The sequence below is a fragment of the Zonotrichia albicollis genome, chromosome 10, assembly GCF_047830755.1.
Source record: "Zonotrichia albicollis isolate bZonAlb1 chromosome 10, bZonAlb1.hap1, whole genome shotgun sequence".
NCBI classification, from domain to species: domain Eukaryota; kingdom Metazoa; phylum Chordata; class Aves; order Passeriformes; family Passerellidae; genus Zonotrichia; species Zonotrichia albicollis.
The window spans coordinates 1329967-1349548 of NC_133828.1; the positions used below are offsets into that span (position 1 = coordinate 1329967).

The window sequence follows — 19582 nt, forward strand, 5'->3', positions numbered from 1 at the left end:
GGGAATGGCGCTGTGGGAATGGCATTGTGGGAATGGTGCTGTGGGAGTGGTGCTGTGGGAATGGCGCTGTGGGAGTGGCGCTGTGGGAGTGGTGCTGTGGGAATGGCGCTGTGGGCATGGCGCTGTGGGCATGGCGCTGTGGGAGTGGCGCTGTGGGAATGGTGCTGTGGGAGTGGTGCTGTGGGAGTGGTGCTGTGGGAATGGCGCTGTGGGAGTGTGGGAATGGCGCTGTGGGAATGGCGCTGTGGGAGTGGCGCCGTGGGAGTGGCGCCGTGGGAGTGGCGCCGTGGAAATGGCGCTGTGGGAGTGTTGCTGTGGGAATGGCACTTGTGGGAATGGCACTGTGGGATGGTGCTGTGGGAATGGCGCTGTGGGAGTGTTGCTGTGGGAATGGCGCTGTGGGAATGGCGCTGTGGGAATGGCGCTGTGGGAATGGCGCTGTGGGAGTGGCGCTGTGGGAGTGGCGCTGTGGGAGTGGCGCTGTGGGATGGTGCTGTGGAATGGCAGTGTGGGAATGGCGCTGTGGGATGGTGCTGGGAATGGCCCTGTGGGAGTGGCGCTGTGGGAGTGGCGCTGTGGGAGTCTCCTCACAGCTCTCACCAAGGCCACATCGAGCCCAGCCAGGTGCTTTGGGGTGTTCCCTGCATGTTCCCACACACCTGAGCTGGAGGATGTTCCTCACCCTAGCTGAGCCATGCCGGGATGGGTTTAGGATCCCGACAGCCCATTTAGCATGGAATGTTCAGGTTGGCAAGGACCTCCAAGATCTAAAGGAGGTGTCCTGGGAAAAGCAGCTGGCACTGGGTTGGGATTCTCCAGCTGCTTTCCATGGCTGGAGTGATGTTTAATCAGCCAAAGGAGGGGAGAGCTTGGGAGGGAACACTGAGCATGGGATTGGATGGATGGATGGATGGATGGATGGATGGATGGATGGATGGATGGATGGATGGATGGATGGATGGATGGATGGATGGATGGATGGAAGAGGGAGAAAACTGATGGATGGGATGGTGAAAGCCCATTACAGGTGCTACATGTGCTGTCACCTGTGCATCTACAAGAGAACAAGCACTAAAGACAATTCCTGTTCAAATATTGGTCCCCTGGCCAACAAATTTGTCTTGGATTGGGCAAATGCCTCAGATTTCCTGGATAACTTGTGTTGGGGGTTACACAGAACTCTCAAACTTCTCAGCTCTCCCCTCTCCACACCTGGAGTTGGAGATTGTCCACTTCATGCAGAACCCAACTGTGGGGCTGCAACACTAGGGAGGAAACTGTTTTGGGCTGGACTTGAAGAGAAATGGCCAAACCAGAGTGTGATGGTGGTCACCAACCAACAACACCTGGGGACAAGATTATATTGAGCTCAGCTTGAATTAAAACGGCCAAAATGGAGTGTGAAGATGGTCACCAACCAACAGCACCTGGGGACAAATCTGTTTTGGTCTCAACTTGAGAAGAAGTGGCCAAAACAGTGTGATGGTGGTCACCAGCCAACATCCTGTGGATCCCTGCACCTCCAGAGGTGAAAATCAAGGATCTGGGTCTCAAGTGGCCTCGAGGGTCTCACCAGTATTAGCTCAGCCACATCTACCACCAGCTGCCTGGCACAGAGAGAGAGGAGGAAGCCAAGTAAAAAGAGATGCTTGCCAGCTCTGGGAATCCTCCACCACGGCTGTGCTAGAAGAAATCCTTACCCTCGAGTGAACATTGGGAAATTTAGTGATATTATTCTTCTTTAGGGCTAAACAGAAAAAAAAAAACAAAAACAAAAAACAACAAAGAAAAAAAAAAAAAAAACAGAACACAAAAAAATGATGGTTAAGTAAAAAATGGGATGGAGAATGAAGAGCAAGTCAAGTCAGTGTTCAAACCTCCCGGGCAGAAGCCACAGAGCAAGAGGGGTTAGGAGGGACAGGAGGCCGCTCCCCACCCCAGTTCCAAGCTGCTTTGAAGGTTGGCTCCAGGCAGAGAACACAGAGAGAACCCGGCAGAGCACAGAACCATGGAGGGGTTAGTTTGTGCATTTATTGGCAGCACTGATGGAGTTACACAGGGAACAGTGGGAGGAACACTGCTGCCTTCTTAAGCTGAGTCCTTAATGAGGACAGCAGTGTCCAGGGCCATGCTGGGTGAGGGACACCACGATGGGAATCAGTTCCATGTCAGGTTTGCACTGACACCAACCTGGTGGTTCTGCCCTGCATCCCCAGCTCCCAGCCCTGCTCCACACACTGAGCCCAGCCTCATTCACAGAGAATTCTGATCCCATGAAAGAAAGCTGCCATGGAACTGACACGGAATAAAAGAGTTAAATGTGAACGTGACAGAACAAGGAGAGATTTCACCCCATGCAGCTGAACATGCAGGGGCTCCTTAGGATTCCTGGCCCACCCCATGGGTGTCATTCCCAGCCAGAAGCCACCCCAGGGCCATTGCCAAGGTCCGTGCAGCCCGGAATTCACTCGGAGGTGCCACATGCACGGCACCCCGAGGTGACACCAGCCAAGTGAGCTGTCACTGCTTGGCTCCCCAGCCCTTGCACTGCAGGAGACTCATCCCAGTGACTCCCAGCTTGCTGCTCTATGGGACACAGATGGAATGGGATGGGAACAGGGATGGGATGAAGAGGACGTGCAACAGAGGGGACACCACTACAAAGTCAGGAGGACGCTGGACACCACTACACACTCAACAGTCACAGACTCCTGGCTGAGATCCGCACAAACAAAGTGGCAAAAAGTCAACAGCGACCTTCCTGGATTCTAAGAGCGTCAGGTGTGAAAGAGGGAGAGTTTAGTAATGGAATTCCTCAGGGACAACAGGGTCGCAGAAGAACCGAGAGCCGCGCTTGGCGCTTCGGGCGGTGAACGGCACCGTCTTCAGCACTGCATGAAACAACAACAGCCACACACAAAGCACAGTCAGCCTGCTCCAGCAGGGCACACCTCAGGGCACACCTCAGGGCACACCTCAGGGCACACCTCAGGGCTCCCACTGGCACTCTGGGACACGCTCCAGCCTGCTCCTCACTGGCCCTGAGGCTTCAGGAGCTATTTCATCCACTCGTGGAATCCCAGCCTGGTTTGGGTGGGCAGGACCTTAAACTCATCCCATCCCAGCCTGCCATGGCAGGGACACCTTCCACTGCTGCTCCCAGCCCTGTCCAGCCTGGCCCTGGGCACTGCCAGGGATGCAGGAGCAGCCACAGCTGCTCTGGGCACCTGTGCCAGGGCCTGCCCACCCTCACAGCCAGGAATTCCTGCCCAATCCCTGACCTTTCCTTCATCTCAAAGCCATTCCCCCTCTATATAAAATAATTACCTTGAAGAACTTGCTTTAAGGTGTGCTACAGGTTTGTGGGAAGACCTTGGTGTTTGGGATGACCTGGGTTGGAAGGGACCTTAAATCCCACCCAGTGTCACCCCAGCCACGGGCAGGGACACCTTCCACTGTTCCAGAGTGCTCCAAACCCCATCTGAGCACTCCCAGAGCTGGGGAGGTGCAGGATTTACTGGGAGATCTCCAGGGATGGGGAGGTGACCTTGGTTCTACCTGACCTTCCATGCCTGACCTTTCCTCCTCCATGACTTGAGGCCCCAAAATGGGCAAATCCAGGCACAAGAGTGCAGGAAATGTTTAATTGGAGCCTGGCACCCTCTCCCCTGGGTGGTGTTTTCCATAGGGATGGGCATCTGCCACACAATCTGTTCCTTCCACAGAGCAGGAAACCATTTTTCCAATTCAATGGAGTCCCAGGAGTCCGGAGGAGTTGTGGAAGCAATGCCAGGTTGGATATTAGTGCCACCCTGCCCTTTAAATGGGGAATGTTATCTCAGGGCCATTAATCAAGGTTAAAAGGAGTTGGGCAAGCTTCACACACTTCATCCAATTGGGCAAAAATTCTCTGGCTCCCTTAGTGAGGGATCAAAGAGCTCTCCTGCCCTTCTGCAGGAAAAACTCCTGTGGAAAACTTCCAGGAGCAGTTGGCAAAGACCTTTTAATTTTGGGCTCTGTGCAAGGAAATGGAGTTTGTGAAGCTCCTGAGGTGTTAAGCCATTTTCCTTCCACACCACAGGTGAAAAACATGTGGAAAACTCCCCGTTCTGCAATCCCAGAAGCTGGAAGTGTTAAAAAGGATTTCATTCCTGGGAAAGATGCAGTTCAGGGGGCTCTCTCAATCAGCAAAGATTTGCAGCCAAGTCCTGACTGTGCCTGGCTGCACCAGGGGCTGTGTCCCTTCCCTCTGGGATCAGCAGCAAAACCTGGAGCAGTCTGGGGGCTGACTGAGGGATTTCTGGGATCAACCTTAATGAGAGCAGAGGCTCTTCATGCTGACCCTGATCCCATTTATGGGGAGAAAAAAGGGATGTGGGACAGAGCCACGGGGCTGCCATCAGGCGCTCCCTGCCCGCCCTACACCCTGTGATGTCCCCAGGCTGGAAGAGAAGGAGCAGAACCTTCTGCACTGGCTCCAAGCACACAAGCAGGAGGGGAGCAGAGGAGGGGCAGATGCCAGGGCACGGCTGGGAGGGCAGCTGGCACAGGTACCTGTGATGATGTCCTCGATGGCGCCGTCCTTGCCCTCGTACACGTGCCGGTTGTCCTTGACCTGCCGGCGCCGCAGCTCCGCGATCAGCTCCTGCTGCTGCCGCTTGCTCTTGTGGGACGGGGACTGGGAACGCAGGGCATGGTCAGCACGGAGCTGTCCCTGCCCTCCTGGGCTGCTGCTGAGCCCCACTCGCCCCTGAGCCCCGCGATTCCCACAGGAACTGCCATTCCCACCCCTTCCCAAGGCTGCGAACAGCCTCGTCCTCCTCTTCTCTTCTTCCTCCTCCTCTCCCTCTTCTCTTTCTCCTCCTCATCCTCCTTGTCCTCCCCCCAGATCTTCTCCTCCTATACTCTTCTCCTCCTTCTCCACTTTCTCCTGCTTTTCTTTCCCTTCTCCTCTTTCTCCTCCTGCTTTTCTTTTCCTTTTTCTCCTCCTCCTCCTCTTTCTCCTCCTGCTTTTCTTTTCCTGTCCTCCTTCTCCTCTTTCTCGTCCTGCTTTTCCTTTTTCTCCTCCTTCTCCTCTTTCTCGTCCTGCTTTTCCTTTTTCTCCTCCTTCTCCTCTTTCTCGTCCTGCTTTTCCTTTTTCTCCTCCTTCTCCTCTTTCTCCTCCTGCTTTTCTTTTCCTTCTTCTCCTCCTTCTCCTCCTTCTCCTCCTGCTTTTCTTTTCCTTCTCCTCCTCCTTCTCTTTTCCTCCTTCTCCTTTCTCCTTCTCCTCCTTTCCTGCTCCCCCTCCATGGAGAAGTCAGGGAAGGATGAAGTTTAGCTCATTGCAACTTTCCACCTATTTACTTTTCCTTCATTTTGCCGACTTCCAAAGCTGCAGAACCCACACTGGAACTTTATCAGCCTATCCCAGTTCCCTCCATAAAAACTTCCAGACTCTTTTGTAGGAAACTACAGTTCCTCACTTGGAGCTGAGGTTGCTGAAAATCAGGAACCCAATCCCACCTGGAGGCTGTGTCTGTGCCGTACCTTTTGGTCCTGTTGCTCCATCAACGCTTCTTGCTCCATGAGTTTTTCCATTAAGGCCTGCTCCTGCTTTTTCCTCAGCTCGTTCTCTTCCTCTGCTTGCTGTTTGTGAGAAAATCCACGGGTTAGAGATCCATGGGGAGCCGGGGAGGGAATGGGATCTGTGCCACCGTGGGGCTCTCTGAGGGAGGGACAGGACAAGGAGAAGAAAGAAGGAAAGAGGAGAGGAGAGGAGAGGAGAGAGAAGAGAAGAGAGAGAGAAAGAGAAGAGAAGAGAAGAGAGAGAGAAGAGAAGAGAAGTGAAGAGAAGAGAAGAGAAGAGAAGAGAAGAGAAGAGAAGAGAAGAGAAGAGAAGAGAAGAGAAGAGAGAGAAGAGAGAGATAAGAGGAGAAGAGAAGAGAAGAGAAGAGAAGAGAAGAGAAGAGAAGAGAAGATAAGAGGAGAGGAGAAGAGAAGAGAAGAGAAGAGAAGAGAAGAGAAGAGAAGAGAAGAGAGAGAGAGAAAGAAGAGAAGAGAAGAGAAGAGAAGAGAGAAGATAGAGGAGAAGAGAAGAGAAGAGAAGAGAAGAGAGAGAGAGAAGAGAAGAGAAGAGAAGAGAAGAGAAGAGAAGAGAAGAGAGAGAAGAGAGAAGAGAAGAGAAGAGAAGAGAAGAGAAGAGGAGAGGAGAGGAGAGGAGAGGAGAGGAGGAGAGGAGAGGAGAGGAGAGGAGAGGAGAGGAGAGGAGAGGAGAGGAGAGGAGAGAAGAGAAGAGAAGAGAAGAGAAGAGAAGAGAAGAGAAGAGAAGAGAAGAGAAGAGAAGAGGAGAAGAAAAAGTTGGGGGAGGACAAAGAGGATGAGGAGGAGGAGAAAAAGAAAGAGGAGGAAGAAGAGAAGGAAGAGGAGGAAAAGGACAAGGGAGCTCTGGTTTACCTTGTAGGCCTTCACAAAGCGGACAAACACCGGGAAGAAGACCGAGGGTGGGGTTGTCTTGGGATTCTCCCCGAAATACTTCACAGCATCATCGAAGGCATCCTGCAAGAGCCCAGCCTCAGTGCCCTGCACACCCTGCCAGGCATCCTGCCCATCCCCAGCACCCCATGGAAACACAGCCCATCCCTGGTGCCACCCCCCTCACGGCGGAGCACAGGAGTACCTGGGCTATTTTGGCATCATCCTGGAGCTTCTTGAGCTTGCCCTCGTTGCTCTGGATGAAGTCCTTGAGCATGGTGTTGTGGTCGTGCATGGTGTACTCGCGCTTGGTCAGCTCCAGGCCCCGCTGCAGCTCCTTCACGTCCAGCAGGACGTTCTCCAGGGACACTGGGGAGGGGACAGGGACGCTGAGCGTGCCAGCTGTGCCAGGGATGTCCCAGCAGGGCAGGGCAGGGCACAGGAGGGGCTGTACCTGCTGCTGCCTTCTCCACATAGTGCAGCTCGTTGTAGAACAGGGCCACGTGCTGGTACTTCTCCTTCACCACGTTGGAGATGTAGTGCAGCAGCGTCTGCTTCCGGTCCGTGGACTTGGTCTCCAGGAGCTGGGAGCAGCAGGAACAATGTGGGGAGCAATGGGACTCACTGGGGTGCTCCAGCCTGTTCTCCATGCTGGGAACCACCAGCAGAGTCCCCAGCAGCCACCTGGGTCACCAGGACCCTCTGAAGGGCCACAGGGTTGGGATAGAGAGGCTGGAAAATTGGGAAAGGTTCTGGGGGTGATCAACGCAAGCCCAGGTAGAGAAAAGGCTGCGGTGCTTGGGTTGTGCCAGCCCTGGTGTGACAGAGCCCCTGTGCTGGCACTGCTGGGGCACATCCAGGGCTGGGGACAGCTCTGGGACAGGAGGGACCCTGAGGGAGCCGGGCAGGGGCTGCAGAATCCCTGAGGGAGCCGGGCAGGGGCCGCACAATCCCTGAGGGAGCCGGGCAGGGGCCGCACAACCCCTGAGGGAGCCGGGCAGGGGCCGCACAATCCCTGAGGGAGCCGGGCAGGGCTCACCTGGAGCACAGGAGGATCCCCAGGGATCTTTTCCCTCTCTGCAATTCCCTGCCAGGAGGGCACAGCCGGGCGGGTCGGGCTCTGCTCCCAGGGAACAGGGACAGGAGCAGAGGGAGCGGCCTCAGGCCGGCCCAGGGCAGCTCAGGGTGGGCCCAGCAGGAATTTCCCCATGCAAAGGGGGCTCAGGGACTGGAATTGCAGGGATTTCACAGCCCTGTGGATGTGGCACTGGGGACATGGGGCAGTGCTGGGGATTGTTGGACTCCATGATCCTGGAAGGTTTTTCCAGCCTCAAGAACTGCACAGCTCCAGTTCCCAGCTGGTGCCCACAGCACATCCCTGCTTTTCTTACCAGGTCTAAACTCTGCAGCTTAAATCCATACACAGCCCCTCGTTTGCTGCTGTTCATGTAATTCCCAAGAGCCAGGATGATCTGCCAGGATGAAACAGAGCACAGCAGGAATTCTCAGGACAAATTCCTGGAGGTTTAGACACCCCTGGAAGGAGAGCTGAGACCAGACCTACCTCCAGGATTTTCTTGAGTTTTTGGGAAGACTTTATGGAGACAGAGGCAGCGATTATGGCGTGGAGTTGCTGTGGGGAAACACAGGGAGAGCTTTGGTAAATGCACATCCAGCCAGAAAGAAAATGAACATCCAAACACATCCTAGAAAAAAACCTTCCTGGTTTTCATCCATACCATGGGACAGAGCACTGATGTTCCTCTGCCATGGAGCCAGGCTGGGAGAGCTGGGAATATTCCCCTGGAGAAGGGAAGGCTCCAGGCAGAGCTCAGAGCCCCTGGCAGGGCCTGAAGGGGCTCCAGGAGAGCTGAGAGGGGCTGGGGACAGGGATGGAGGGACAGGAGCCAGGGAATGGCTCCCAGTGCCAGAGGGCAGGGATGGGTGGGACATTGGGAACTGGGAATTCCTGCCTGGGCTGGGATTGCCAGAGCAGCCCCTGGATCCCTGGCAGTGCCCAAGGCCAGGCTGGACATTGGGGCTTGGAGCACCCTGGGATGGTAGAGGTGTCCCTGCCATGTAGGGGGTTGGAATGAGATATTCCTTATTTTCCCTTCCCCCTCAACCCCATCTGGAATTCTGTGAATGTTCCCCTGCCCTGACACCCCAGGATTCCTACCCCAGGATTTACTCCCCTCAGATGTAAATGAGGATTCACATCCCAACCCCTACAGCTGTCCCAGGCATTCAGGCTGGATGAACACAATTCCAAGGGCCCATGGACCAGCACCAGCTTTTCCCAACAATATTCCTTTGAGGCTGCCCAGGCTCCCCAGGGAATGGGCACATTCCCAAGAGCTCCAGGAGTGTTTGGACAGCACTCCAAGGGATGCCCAGGGTGGGGTTTTGGGGTGTCTGTGCAGGGCCAGGGGCTGGATCCATGATCCCCTGGTCCCTCCCAGCTGTGGATATTCCCTGCTCCCTCACCGGGGTGAGCATCTGGATGCTCTCGGCGAAGTTGCCGATGAAGGCCATGATGGTCATCTTCTGCATCAGCCTCTCGATCTTGCTGAACTGCATCATGAACCTGTCCTCGTCCGACAGGTTCTCCAGGGGCTTCCTCTCCCTCTCGTAGAGCCTCAGCACCTTCACCTCGTTCTCCGTGGGCAGGAACCGCATCAGGCACTCCACGAAATCCACCGGCAGCGTCTTCAGGTCAAAGCTGAGGGAAAATCCCAGGGAAGGGAGTGGGGACAGAGCTCCAGGCCAGGCCATGGGTGTCCCTCTGCCATGGAGCCAGGCTGGGAGAGCTGGGAATGTTCCCCTGGAGAAGGGAAGGATCCAGGCAGAGCTCAGAGCCCCTGGCAGGGCCTGGAGGGGCTCCAGGAGAGCTGAGAGGGGCTGGGGACAGGGATGGAGGGACAGGAGCCAGGGAATGGCTCCCAGTGCCAGAGGGCAGGGATGGATGGGACACTGGGAACTGGGAATTATGGCTGGGCTGGGATTGCCAGAGCAGCCCCTGGATCCCTGGCAGTGCCCAAGGCCAGGCTGGAACACCCTGGGACAGTGGGAGGTGTCCCTGGATGAACTGGACGGGCTTTAAATTCCCTCCCAGCCCAGAGCAGTCTGGGACTCAGCTCCACATGAAGAAAAGCAAAGAAGCAGCTGTGAAGCTCCTCCTGCCCTGCCCACAGAGATGGGAACAGGATCCAGGGATAATGGGAATGATGCTGCTTCCATTTCCAAACACGTGGCTGTTCCCCCAGCCCTCCAGGCTCACTTTCCCAGGGAAAAGAGGTGGGGAGGAGCAAATGTTTGTATTTAAATGGCCCAGAGCTCCCTAAAGCCCAACTGCTGAACCTGCCAGGACCTGGAGCAGGTTTGGGTCATTCTCAGCCAAAGGCAAAGCTTGTGCATCCACATTTGGAGATATTCCTTAAGGGAGGAGTGGGAGATGTTTGCCATGGCCCCAGTGAGTCTGGATGGATTTGGGAGATATTCCTTAAGGGAGGAGTGGGAGATGTTTGCCATGGCCAGGATGAGTCTGGATGGATTTGGGAGATATTCCTTAAGGGAGGAGTGGGAGATGTTTGCCATGGCCAGGATGAGTCTGGATGGATTTGGGAGATATTCCTTAAGGGAGGAGTGGGAGATGTTTGCCATGGCCCCAATGAGTCTGGATGGATTTGGGAGATATTCCTTAAGGGAGGAGTGGGAGATGTTTGCCATGGCCCCAATGAGTCTGGATGGATTTGGGATCAGCCCCAAGAAGCAGCTCCTGTCCCAGGAGCAGGGAAGGATCCATATCACTTCCTGAAGCTGCTCCACAAACCTAATTCCATGCAAAATCTGCTCCAGCACCTGGAGTAAACCCATCCTTCATGGAGCAAACCAGGAGAGCTGCCTCTTCCTGTGTTCCCTCTGGATTTTGCTCACTGGGACAGGAACCACCGTGGAGCTGCCCTGGCAAACTGGACAGGCTGGAAGGAGCTGCCTTAATAAAGAAGCGCTGGTTTGTCCAACCCCAACAGTGACTCAGCAGCACAAATCCAACTCTGATTTCTGGGAATGCACCATGGAATGTTTTCCCTCAGCACTCCCAGCCCCTCAGGAGCCCGGGGCAGGGTTCCTTGGCTGCACTCACACGTGGATGGCTTTGCAGATCTCGTCCGCCGTCTTGCCGGCCTTGCGCAGGGTGATGGCCAAGTTCTTGGCTCTGTTGGCATCCAGCAGCGTCACCTTGTTGGATCCCTTCTGAGGGATCTTCTGCTTGCTGGAGGTCAGGTCCATGGCGGGGCCCTGCGCTTTCGTTTTGAATATCTCCTCAAATTCATCCACGTTTAGATCCTGGAAAGGAAAGGAAAGGATTTATCCCGCAGGGAACACTCAAATCCTAATCCAGAACTGCAGGGAAAGCCTTGTGGTGGCTGAGACAGGGTCATGGAATCATGGAATGGTTTGGGTTGGAATCTTGAAGCTCATCCCAGTTCCACCCCCTGCCATGGGCAGGGACAGCTTCCACCAGCCCAGGTTTTTCCAGCCCTGTCCAGCCTGGCTTTGTAACCCAGAGAGCTCTGACAGAGGCTGAGGGATGGAAGGAACACACTCCTGAGCTGGGATGAGGAAATCTGGCCAGAACCCAGAAATCCAGCCCCAAACAGCTCTGCACAGGCGCAGAAATTCAGGAAAACATTGGTGAGCACTGGTGCTTTATCCAGCCATGGCCAAAGCATCCATGGGAGCATCCAGGACCTGGAATGAGCCCTGTCCCAAGGCCACTGTCATGGAGAACTTCCCACTCCCCACAACTCCCTGACAGGAGGGGACAGCCAGCTCTGCTCCCAGGGAACAGGGACAGGAGGAGAGCAAATGGAACCAGGCTGCCCCAGCAGAGCTTTAGTGGGATATTAGGAAATACTGGATATTGGCAAGCGTGGGCGGGCACTGGAAGGGGCTGGAGCCCCCATTCCTGGGGGGATTTAACCCCTGTGGATGTGGCACTTGGGGACAGGGGGCAGGGCTGGCCTGAGGGCCGGGCTGGGCGGTCAGAGAGGCTTTCCCAAGGCAAACATTCCCTGTGTGGAATGCAGGGAGGGAAGAGCAGGCACCTCGAGGATGCGCTCGTCGTCGATCTCGTTGAAGACGGTGCCGTTGATCTGGTTGGGCTTCAGCGCCACCCAGTTGAACACGGGCATGCGGAACTTGGTCTTGATGGGCTTCTTGATCTTCACAGCTGGGGACAGACAGGGGCAGCTCCTGAGAAACCGCCCGGCAACGCCCCGGCAGCTCCCCAGCACTGGGGAAGGACTGGGCTGAGAGAATTCCCACTGGGAGCCCAGAAAGGCGGCACTGCCTGAGGAGGGCAGCACCAGCCCCCCAGGGCTCTGCAAACCTCCCAAAGGGAAATCTGGGATCCCTGCAGCCCCACAAGCTGCCTGGGCTGATCTGAACTGCCAGGCTCTGTCCAAACTCCACGGGAAAGGAGGAGAGTGGGTGAATCCCTGTCCTGCTGCTGGCAGAGCCCACTCTGAGCTGTGTCACAAACAGGTGGCAGGAAGGGAAAAATGCCCCATTCCCAAGGGTTTGGGAAATGGGATTTGGGGAAACTGCAGCAGGGCACCTTGTCAGCAGGTTTGAGTTTCAAGGCCAAAGGGGATGAGCTGCAGCAAAGCTGGGCTTTAACAGGGGTTTAAAACCAGGTTTTAATTCCTGTGCTGAGCAAATCCAGCAAATCCGAGTCATTTGGGAACTTTGGAGTAATTTAGGAATTTAAACAGAGGAGCTGTGAAAATGAAAACTGGAAATGAGGCCTGACTGAGCAAGGGAACAACTCTATTTCTATTTCTATTTCTATTTCTATTTCTATTTCTATTTCCAGTCTATTCCTATTCTTATTCCTATTCCTGTTCCCATTCCTGTTGCTATTCCTATTCCTATGCCTATTCCTATTCCTATTCCTATTCCTATTCCTATTCCTATTCCTATTCCTATTCCTATTCCTATTCCTATTCCATTCAATCTGGAAGCCACATGTATAAATTTCCATAATCCAGTTCCCATTTCCTTTTCCTTACATGAGAACACAAATTTGCTCCTTGCTACAAAATCAATGAATTAAATTCCATCAATCAACCTTTTGCTCCTGAACTACTCCCCAGAAAATCTGGCAAACACGGAACAGAAACCCTGGTCCTGCAGTGCTGGACACCAAGTGGGTAACAGAGAATACACAGAATATTCCAGTGGGAATTTTGGGAACTGTATTTATCCAGCTTGTGCTCATCTACACTAAACAGGGTTTTCCTCTCTGCTTAATTGATGGGGTTACATAAAATAATTCCTAAAAGAAAAGAAGGAGCAGCTTTGAACACCCATGGAAAAAGGAAATTTTCTACTTGTGCACACACTGGAATGGATAATTAACTGCTCCCAGGTTATTCCAGGACAGGGAAGGCAGGAATGCCTTGTGGCAAAGATAATGGAGCTCAGAACCCCTTCAGATTCCCCTTCCTCCTCCTCCTCCTCCTCCTTTCCCGAGCTCTGGGTGCCCAAATCCCAAGGGCTGGCTCCAACCTCCCCCTGCCCAGCCCCTGGGTACCCCCGGGTTCCCTGGACACCCCCAGGACACAGGCAATGCCAGGATAAGGAATACTTAGCAGGAAGGAACCTACAGAAGAGCTTGATGGGCCCATCTTAGCAGGAAGCAGAGGGAACAGAGAAACAAGTGTTAGGAGAGGTCAGAGAAGCAGCATTTGTTATTTCCCAACTCCCCTCGGCCCCACAGCGTCCCTGCCCTGGGAATGCTCCTTCCTGCAGAGCCCCTGCACCCAGAAAAGGCAATTCCAGTCCCATTCCCTCAGAATTCCCACTGACAAACGGGATCTGCAGCCCAGCAGCCCCCAGGCACCTCCACACCGACATCCTGAGGGATCAGGGCAGATTTTGCTACAGAACACCCTGGGACCCTCTGAGCCACCATGCTTCTTGTTTTCCAAGGAACCTTTCAAGGCTGGAATATTTAAGTAGATTTTTTTTGTCTTTAACAAAGCTCTTAATGAGAGTCTCTTGCTTTGGACTCCTAACGAGCTCTGGAGATTTCTGGGGACACCAGTGAGCCCTGGGACACCTGGCAGGAGGCAGTGACTAAAACACAGGTAAGGATGGGCAGCACATTGTTGTTCTTTCCAAAAAATCCCCAAATTTCGCCTTTTCTTCCCAAATTACCACGAAAAAAATCACAAATTTTGCACTGCTACTTCTTCTCAGAAGAAATCAAACCCATATTCTGTCAAACATAAACCGACCCTGTTTATAAAACATTTTTGGTGTGAGTTTTGCTGCACTGGAGAATCCAACTGTTCCAGACCAAACCCAAACCTTTGGGTTGATATCTCCCAGTGGTTTGGGGTGGGAGGAACATTGAGGATTACCCAGTTCCCCCATCCCAGGCTGCTCCAAGCTGGACCATTCAGGGATGTGTGGAGCAGCCACAGCTCCTCCGGGCAACCTCAGAGAGGCCGGAATTCTCCTTCCTTGCACTCGCAGGAGCTCCTCATCCCCACCGCAGTGAGGAACAGCGGGTTTGTGTAGGAGCCCTGAGGGAGCTTTACCTGCCAGGCCGGAGTTGAAGACCACGGTGGGCGAGGCCGTGCCGGGCAGGGGCGGAGCCGAGGGCGGCGGCGGCGGCAGCGGAGCCGCTGGGGCCGCATCCGGAGCTGGGCCCGGCAGAGGAGGAGGAGGAGGAGGAGGTGGTGGAGGAGGAGGTGGAGGTGGCCCAGGCACTGCCACGGGGCCGTTGGGCACTGTGGGAGGGAGGGAAAATGGAGTTACTGTGGAGGGAGGGGCACAGAGAAAGAGCCACGGCATCCCCGCCATGTCCCCTCCTCACCCTGAGGGAGTAAAAGATGAAAAACCCCTTTTTTTTATTATTTTCCAAAGCCAGGCCATGTCTTCCACCCTAAAGGAGCAGACCCCAAGGTTTGGGACACAAGAGGATTTTCTAGCCCCTTCCCTCCTCAGCCCTTGTTTAAAGCGCAGCCAGGATGTTTTTTCCCTATTTTGGGCCTGCTCTGCTGAGGAGTTGGAGTTTTTCCATGGAAATCCGCTCTCCCAGCTCCTGCACCTGTGCCAGGGGAACCCTCCTGGAAGCACAACCAGTGCCTGGTTCTCTCCCAATTCAGATCCCAAGGCTTTTTCCCAGTGAGGCTTTTTTTCCCCCAAACCATCCCCTGAGCCACCAAAGGCCTTCAGGGCCTGGAAGTGCCCTCGGGAAAGAAGGGATCAACATTTCCATCCATGGAGGACACAGCCAGGTGGGGGTCACGCTCTGCTCCCAGGGAACAGGGGCAGCAGGAGGGGAAGCCGCCTCAGGAATCAGGAGGAGTTTCCCCACGGGAATGGGGGTCAGGCCCTGGAACTGCCCAGGGCGTTTGGTGCCCACAGCTGGGATCCCCCTCTGTCCTTCCTCACCTGCCTCAGGTGAGCCAGGCAGGGCGGGCAGGGGCGGTGCAGGTGGCGGCAGTGGCACTGAGGAGGCAGCCCCAGGTGTGGCACAGCTCCCTGGCACTGCCTCTGCTCCTGCTGGCACCACCCCGGAGCCCAGGGCCACGGGGAGGATGGAGATGTCGCCATCCCCTTTCTTCTGGATCTTGATGGTTCCCTGCTTCTCCAGCTCGTGGATCTTCTTCTCCAGCGTGGACTGGCGCTGGATGGCTTCCTCCTTCTCCTTCACCATCTTCCTCAGGGTGTGAACCTGGCTGTTGGCATCCTTGTAGATCTCCTGGAAGGACACAGGAGCAGGGAATGTGCATTCAGAGTCCCAAGGGTAGCACCAGAACAGCCTGATCCAGAGAAGGAATTGCATTGCACACGTCCAGGGCAGCCCCCCAGAGAAATTCTGGATTCTCCCACCCTTTGGGACCTCCACAGGTCCAAAACTCCCACCTGGAATGCTCCAGAGCTGGGGAATGAGATGTGCCCACCTCACTCAGTGATTCCTGGCACACCCAGAGGGATTTCTGTCCATCCTTTGAGTGCACACACAAATAATTCCACTGGAATGTGCCCCAGGTTCAATATTGGGAAGCCAAGAGAATTCCCCTGCCCCAGGTGTGTGATCCCCACTCCTGCATCCTGAATCCCCCCAGCGCTTCCCTGAGGAACCCACTCACCCTGATCACGTCCAGTTCTTTGTTCCTTTGCATCAGTTGCTTTTCCAGTTCCACAATTTTGGCCATGGCTTCATTCTCCGTATCCTGGAGTTTTTCAGATAACTATCCAGCAAAAGAGAAATTAATTAAAGAACTAGAAAACTGGCAGTTTATCCATCAAAATAAGGGGTAAGAGGTATCCATCTTGGATAAATTGATAAATGATTGATATTGCAGGAAACCCTGAAGCCTTTCTTTGGAAAGAGAACAGATTCCTGCCTGAGATGGGAGACATCAAGTTGGAATGGGCTTGGAGCAGCCTGGGATGGTGGGAGGTGTCCCTGCCCATGGCAGGGGTTGAACTGGAGGGGTTTTAAAGTTCCTGCCAACCCAAACCATTCCCTGGCTCCTACAGCACCTCAGAGAGGCAAACTCTGCACAGTGAGTTAAGAACAATATTTATTCCAAGTGATGGGAATACAGGGATGCTGAGAGAAGGAAAAGACTTTTCTCAGTTTTAGAGTAAGGAAAACTCCTTTTTATTTAAAATTATTCTCCAAAAGCCAGGCCATGTCTTCCAGCCTAAAGGAGCAGACACCAAGGTGTGGGACAGCAAACCCTGAGCATCTACACAGGAGGATTTTCCAGCCCCTTCCCTCCTGAGTTTAAAGCACAGCCAGGATGTTTTTTCCCTATTTTGGGCCTGCTGTGCTGAGGAGTTGGAGTTTTGCATGGAAATCCGCTCTCCCAGCTCCTCCAGCTGTGCCAGGGGAACCCTCCTGGAAGCACAGCCAGTGCCTGGTCCTCTCCCAGTTCAGAGCCCCAGCAATCCCAAGGCTTTTCCCAGTGAGCCTCCCCCAGACTGGGCCAGGCCAGCCCAGAAGTGTTGTGGTGTTGTGTTAAGCCATTTTTATGTTAAAACGCTGTGAATGTGCAAAGCCTCGGCACTCACGTGGGACAGGTTCTCCTCCAGCTCCTCCACCCTCTCCAGGGCCGCGTTCTTGGTCTCAGCATCCTCCAGCAGAGCCCCCACGTCGAACACGTTGTCCAGGTAGGCCTGGATCTGCACCTGCAGCTTGTCACTCTCCGTGTGCTTCAGCTTCTGCAGGGGACACAGGGCACACAGGGGACACTGGTGACACCGGGCACTGGCACAGGGCTGGGGACAGGGCCAGCTCAGGGCACCTCCACCACCCAGGGACACCCTCTGGAGCCCAAAGAGGCCCAGGTCAGTCAGGCAGGGTCTGTCCTCTGTCCCTGCAGGGGACATGGCAGCGTCCCTGCCTGTGGAATGGGAGCTTTAGGCTCCCTTCCAGCCCAAACCACCCCGTGATTCCTCTGTGCTTGCTGGGAAAGGCTCTCCCTGGTCCCCATGGGCTCCCAAGCACACCCATGGCCAGTGCAGCCTGTCCAAACACATCCCACAGACCCCACACCCCTCTCCTGTGGTCCCTGGGCAGGGACCTGCAGGGACAGGCATTGCCATGCCCACAGCAGCAGGGCTGCCATGGATGTGCCACCGAGGATGGGCAGGAATCTGCCTGGAGAGGCTGTGGGGCCCCAACCCCTGAAGTGCCCAGGGCCGGGCTGGAGGGGCTTGGAGCAGCCTGGGACAGGGGAAGGGTCCCTGCCCAGGGCAGGGGGGGAATGAGAAATTCTTTCAGGTCCTTTCCAATGCAAAAGTTTCTGGGATCCCATGGAGAACAGAGAAGGGGAAACAAAGAAGCAGCTGACAGACAGACAGACAGACAGACGGACAGCAGAGGACTCTGGCTGTCAGAGAATCCCACAGGAGACTCCTCCAGCCCCGTGGGGACGTGGCAGGGCGAGGGTGGCTGTGGTTCATCCTCCCTTTGTTATCAGGCTCCAGATTTAGCTGCAGGCTGTAATTCCAGCTGGCTGCAGCCGTTCCCTCCAGCTGTGGGGCAGCCCAGGGGCTTTGGGGATGTTTGGGGATGGGAGCAGCCCCAGGGCTGTGGGAAGGGGCTGTGGGGATGTTTGGGGATGGGGGCAGCCCAGGGGCTGTGGGAAGGGGCTGTGGGGATGTTTGGGGATGGGGGCAGCCCCACACTCACATCCAGGTACTCGTCCAGGCCCAGCTTGGTGAACTCGTACTGCAGGTGCACCCGGAAGTTCATGTCCTCCACGGAGTGCACCACGATGTTGATGAACTGCATGCAGGCCACCTGCAGGGACAGCCAGGGACACCAGGAGGGGGAAATGAAATGTAGGGATGTGGGGAAATCTCCTGTGGAGTGGCAGGAATTGGGTACAAATCCCAAAAATTCATCCTTTCCTTGCCACAACCTGCTGTGCCCAGGTGTCTCTCAAGATCCCATCTGACACCCCTGGAGCTGCTCCAGGAAGGAATTTCCCTCATCCTTGCTGGGTTCCTCATGGATAAAACCCAACAGCAGCCTCCCAAAATCCACCAGGATCCCTCCCAGACCTCCAGGAGGAACCTGAGGGTTGAAGCAATCTGATTTTCCTGCAGGAAAAGCCTCCAGAGACTCCACATCTCCAGGGCATTTGGTGGCAAGAAGGAACTGAAGGCACCCCCTGGATCACCAGTTTGGCACTGGGATTTGGCCACTTCCCTGGGATCTGTTCCAGCGCCCAGGGGAAAAGGGGATGGGATAAATCTGAGACTCCAGGCTGGTGCCTTGAGGGGAAATGCAAGGATCATGTCATTCCCTCCTTTCCTTTTTAAATCCAAGGAATTTGCCAGCCTCATTTTTAACCTGCTGGCCCTCAGGGCTGTGATCCCATCCTGAAACATTCCTGGAGCCCACAGGAATCACCTCACTGGTGCTCCAACACTGCTTTTTGGCAGAAAAAGGTCTTTTACACAAAGCTCAGCACTAAACTGGTACAAAGCACAACAGAAGCCTCAGAATTCCAGTGCTGGGGTGGGAAATCCTGCTCAGAAGGGACCCACATCAGATCCAAGCCCTGAGCAGGAATTCAAGGGAGGCTTTTCCTGATTAAATCGGGAGTTCAGTTTCTCACACTGCAGCAAAGACCTTCAACCCCCAGATTTGGGGGAATTTTGCCATCAGCCCTGGAACCATCGCCCTCCCTGGTGCTGCAGCTTTGCCTGGGCCAGCAGAAGGGCCCAGGGAAGGAAAATGCTGGAAAACCCAGGAGTTTGAGGCAAAGGGACTCACCATGAAGTCGATGTTGTTGTCCTCGTTCCTGAAATGCTCCATGAGCTTCTCAAAGCGCTGCTTCTCCCCACACACCTGAAAACAAAACCACACCTGGGTCACCTCAAACACACCTGATCTGCCTGCTCACCCTCTCCAGCCAGGGTAAAACACCCTCAGTAATTCCATGGGGGCACTGCAGCGTGGGGCTGAGCAGCCAGGCACAATTCCTGCGCCTCTGCCATTACAAAAGAACTCTTTTTATCTCTTTTCTCCTCCACAGTTGGACCTCATCCACGAGTGGAAGGAGCAGAGCTGCACCAGGCTGTGCCACAGCTCCGAGCTGAGTTTTCTCTGTAATTAGGGAGAAACCCAAATGACAGGGAGGGAAAAGAGAGAAAATTATCCCTGGCTGAAGGAGGAGTGGAAATAAATCAGTGTAACATCAGAATTCCAGAGTGACCTTCCCAAAAGCTGGATGAGCTCAATCCCAGTTTATTTTCTTGGCATTTCTTCCTGCCTTGGAGCAGAACACATTGGGTTCTTCAAAGCCCACCTTCAGAAAAGCTCCTCAGTTCTGGGTTTTTCCCAAAGCACCTGAATCCCGGGTTTATTTGGAAATTCCAGCTGATTTCTCACCCAGAGATGCCACGAGCACACCCTCCCCTCCCAGACTTGATAATTCTGGAATGGTTTTGTATAAACCAACACAGCAGCTCTGCTGGGTGAGAGCCAGTGATGGGATTGCTCCCTGCACGGGGAATAATCCTGGATCCCTGTCCCAGCCTGGATCCCACAGAGCTCTCAGAGATTCTGGATTTCAGGGGAGCACCTGGA

The 19582-nt window shown here is 54.7% G+C and overlaps 1 protein-coding gene across 7 annotated transcripts in view; it reads right to left on the minus strand.

Annotated features, from left to right (window-relative positions):
• Positions 1-19582, minus strand: part of FMNL2 (formin like 2) — a 113612-nt gene that overhangs the window by 2417 nt on the left and 91613 nt on the right. For 2 of the 7 annotated variants that reach the window (XM_074547774.1, XM_074547780.1), the window contains exons 10-26: positions 18767-18841; positions 17675-17785; positions 16552-16701; positions 15621-15722; positions 14920-15229; positions 14061-14252; positions 13122-13142; positions 11559-11683; positions 10595-10797; positions 8938-9172; positions 8015-8083; positions 7842-7922; positions 6905-7034; positions 6656-6819; positions 6433-6534; positions 5527-5625; positions 4555-4678 (exon numbers count right to left, since the gene is read on the minus strand). In XM_074547774.1, coding sequence (XP_074403875.1) covers positions 4555-4678; positions 5527-5625; positions 6433-6534; positions 6656-6819; positions 6905-7034; positions 7842-7922; positions 8015-8083; positions 8938-9172; positions 10595-10797; positions 11559-11683; positions 13122-13142; positions 14061-14252; positions 14920-15229; positions 15621-15722; positions 16552-16701; positions 17675-17785; positions 18767-18841 — 2293 coding nt within the window. Of the gene's footprint in view, positions 1-1653; positions 1748-2757; positions 2892-4554; positions 4679-5526; positions 5626-6432; positions 6535-6655; positions 6820-6904; positions 7035-7841; positions 7923-8014; positions 8084-8937; positions 9173-10594; positions 10798-11558; positions 11684-13121; positions 13143-14060; positions 14253-14919; positions 15230-15620; positions 15723-16551; positions 16702-17674; positions 17786-18766; positions 18842-19582 lie in introns of all 7 variants that reach the window. The other 5 variants (XM_074547775.1, XM_074547776.1, XM_074547778.1 and 2 more) reach the window with 5 other exon arrangements.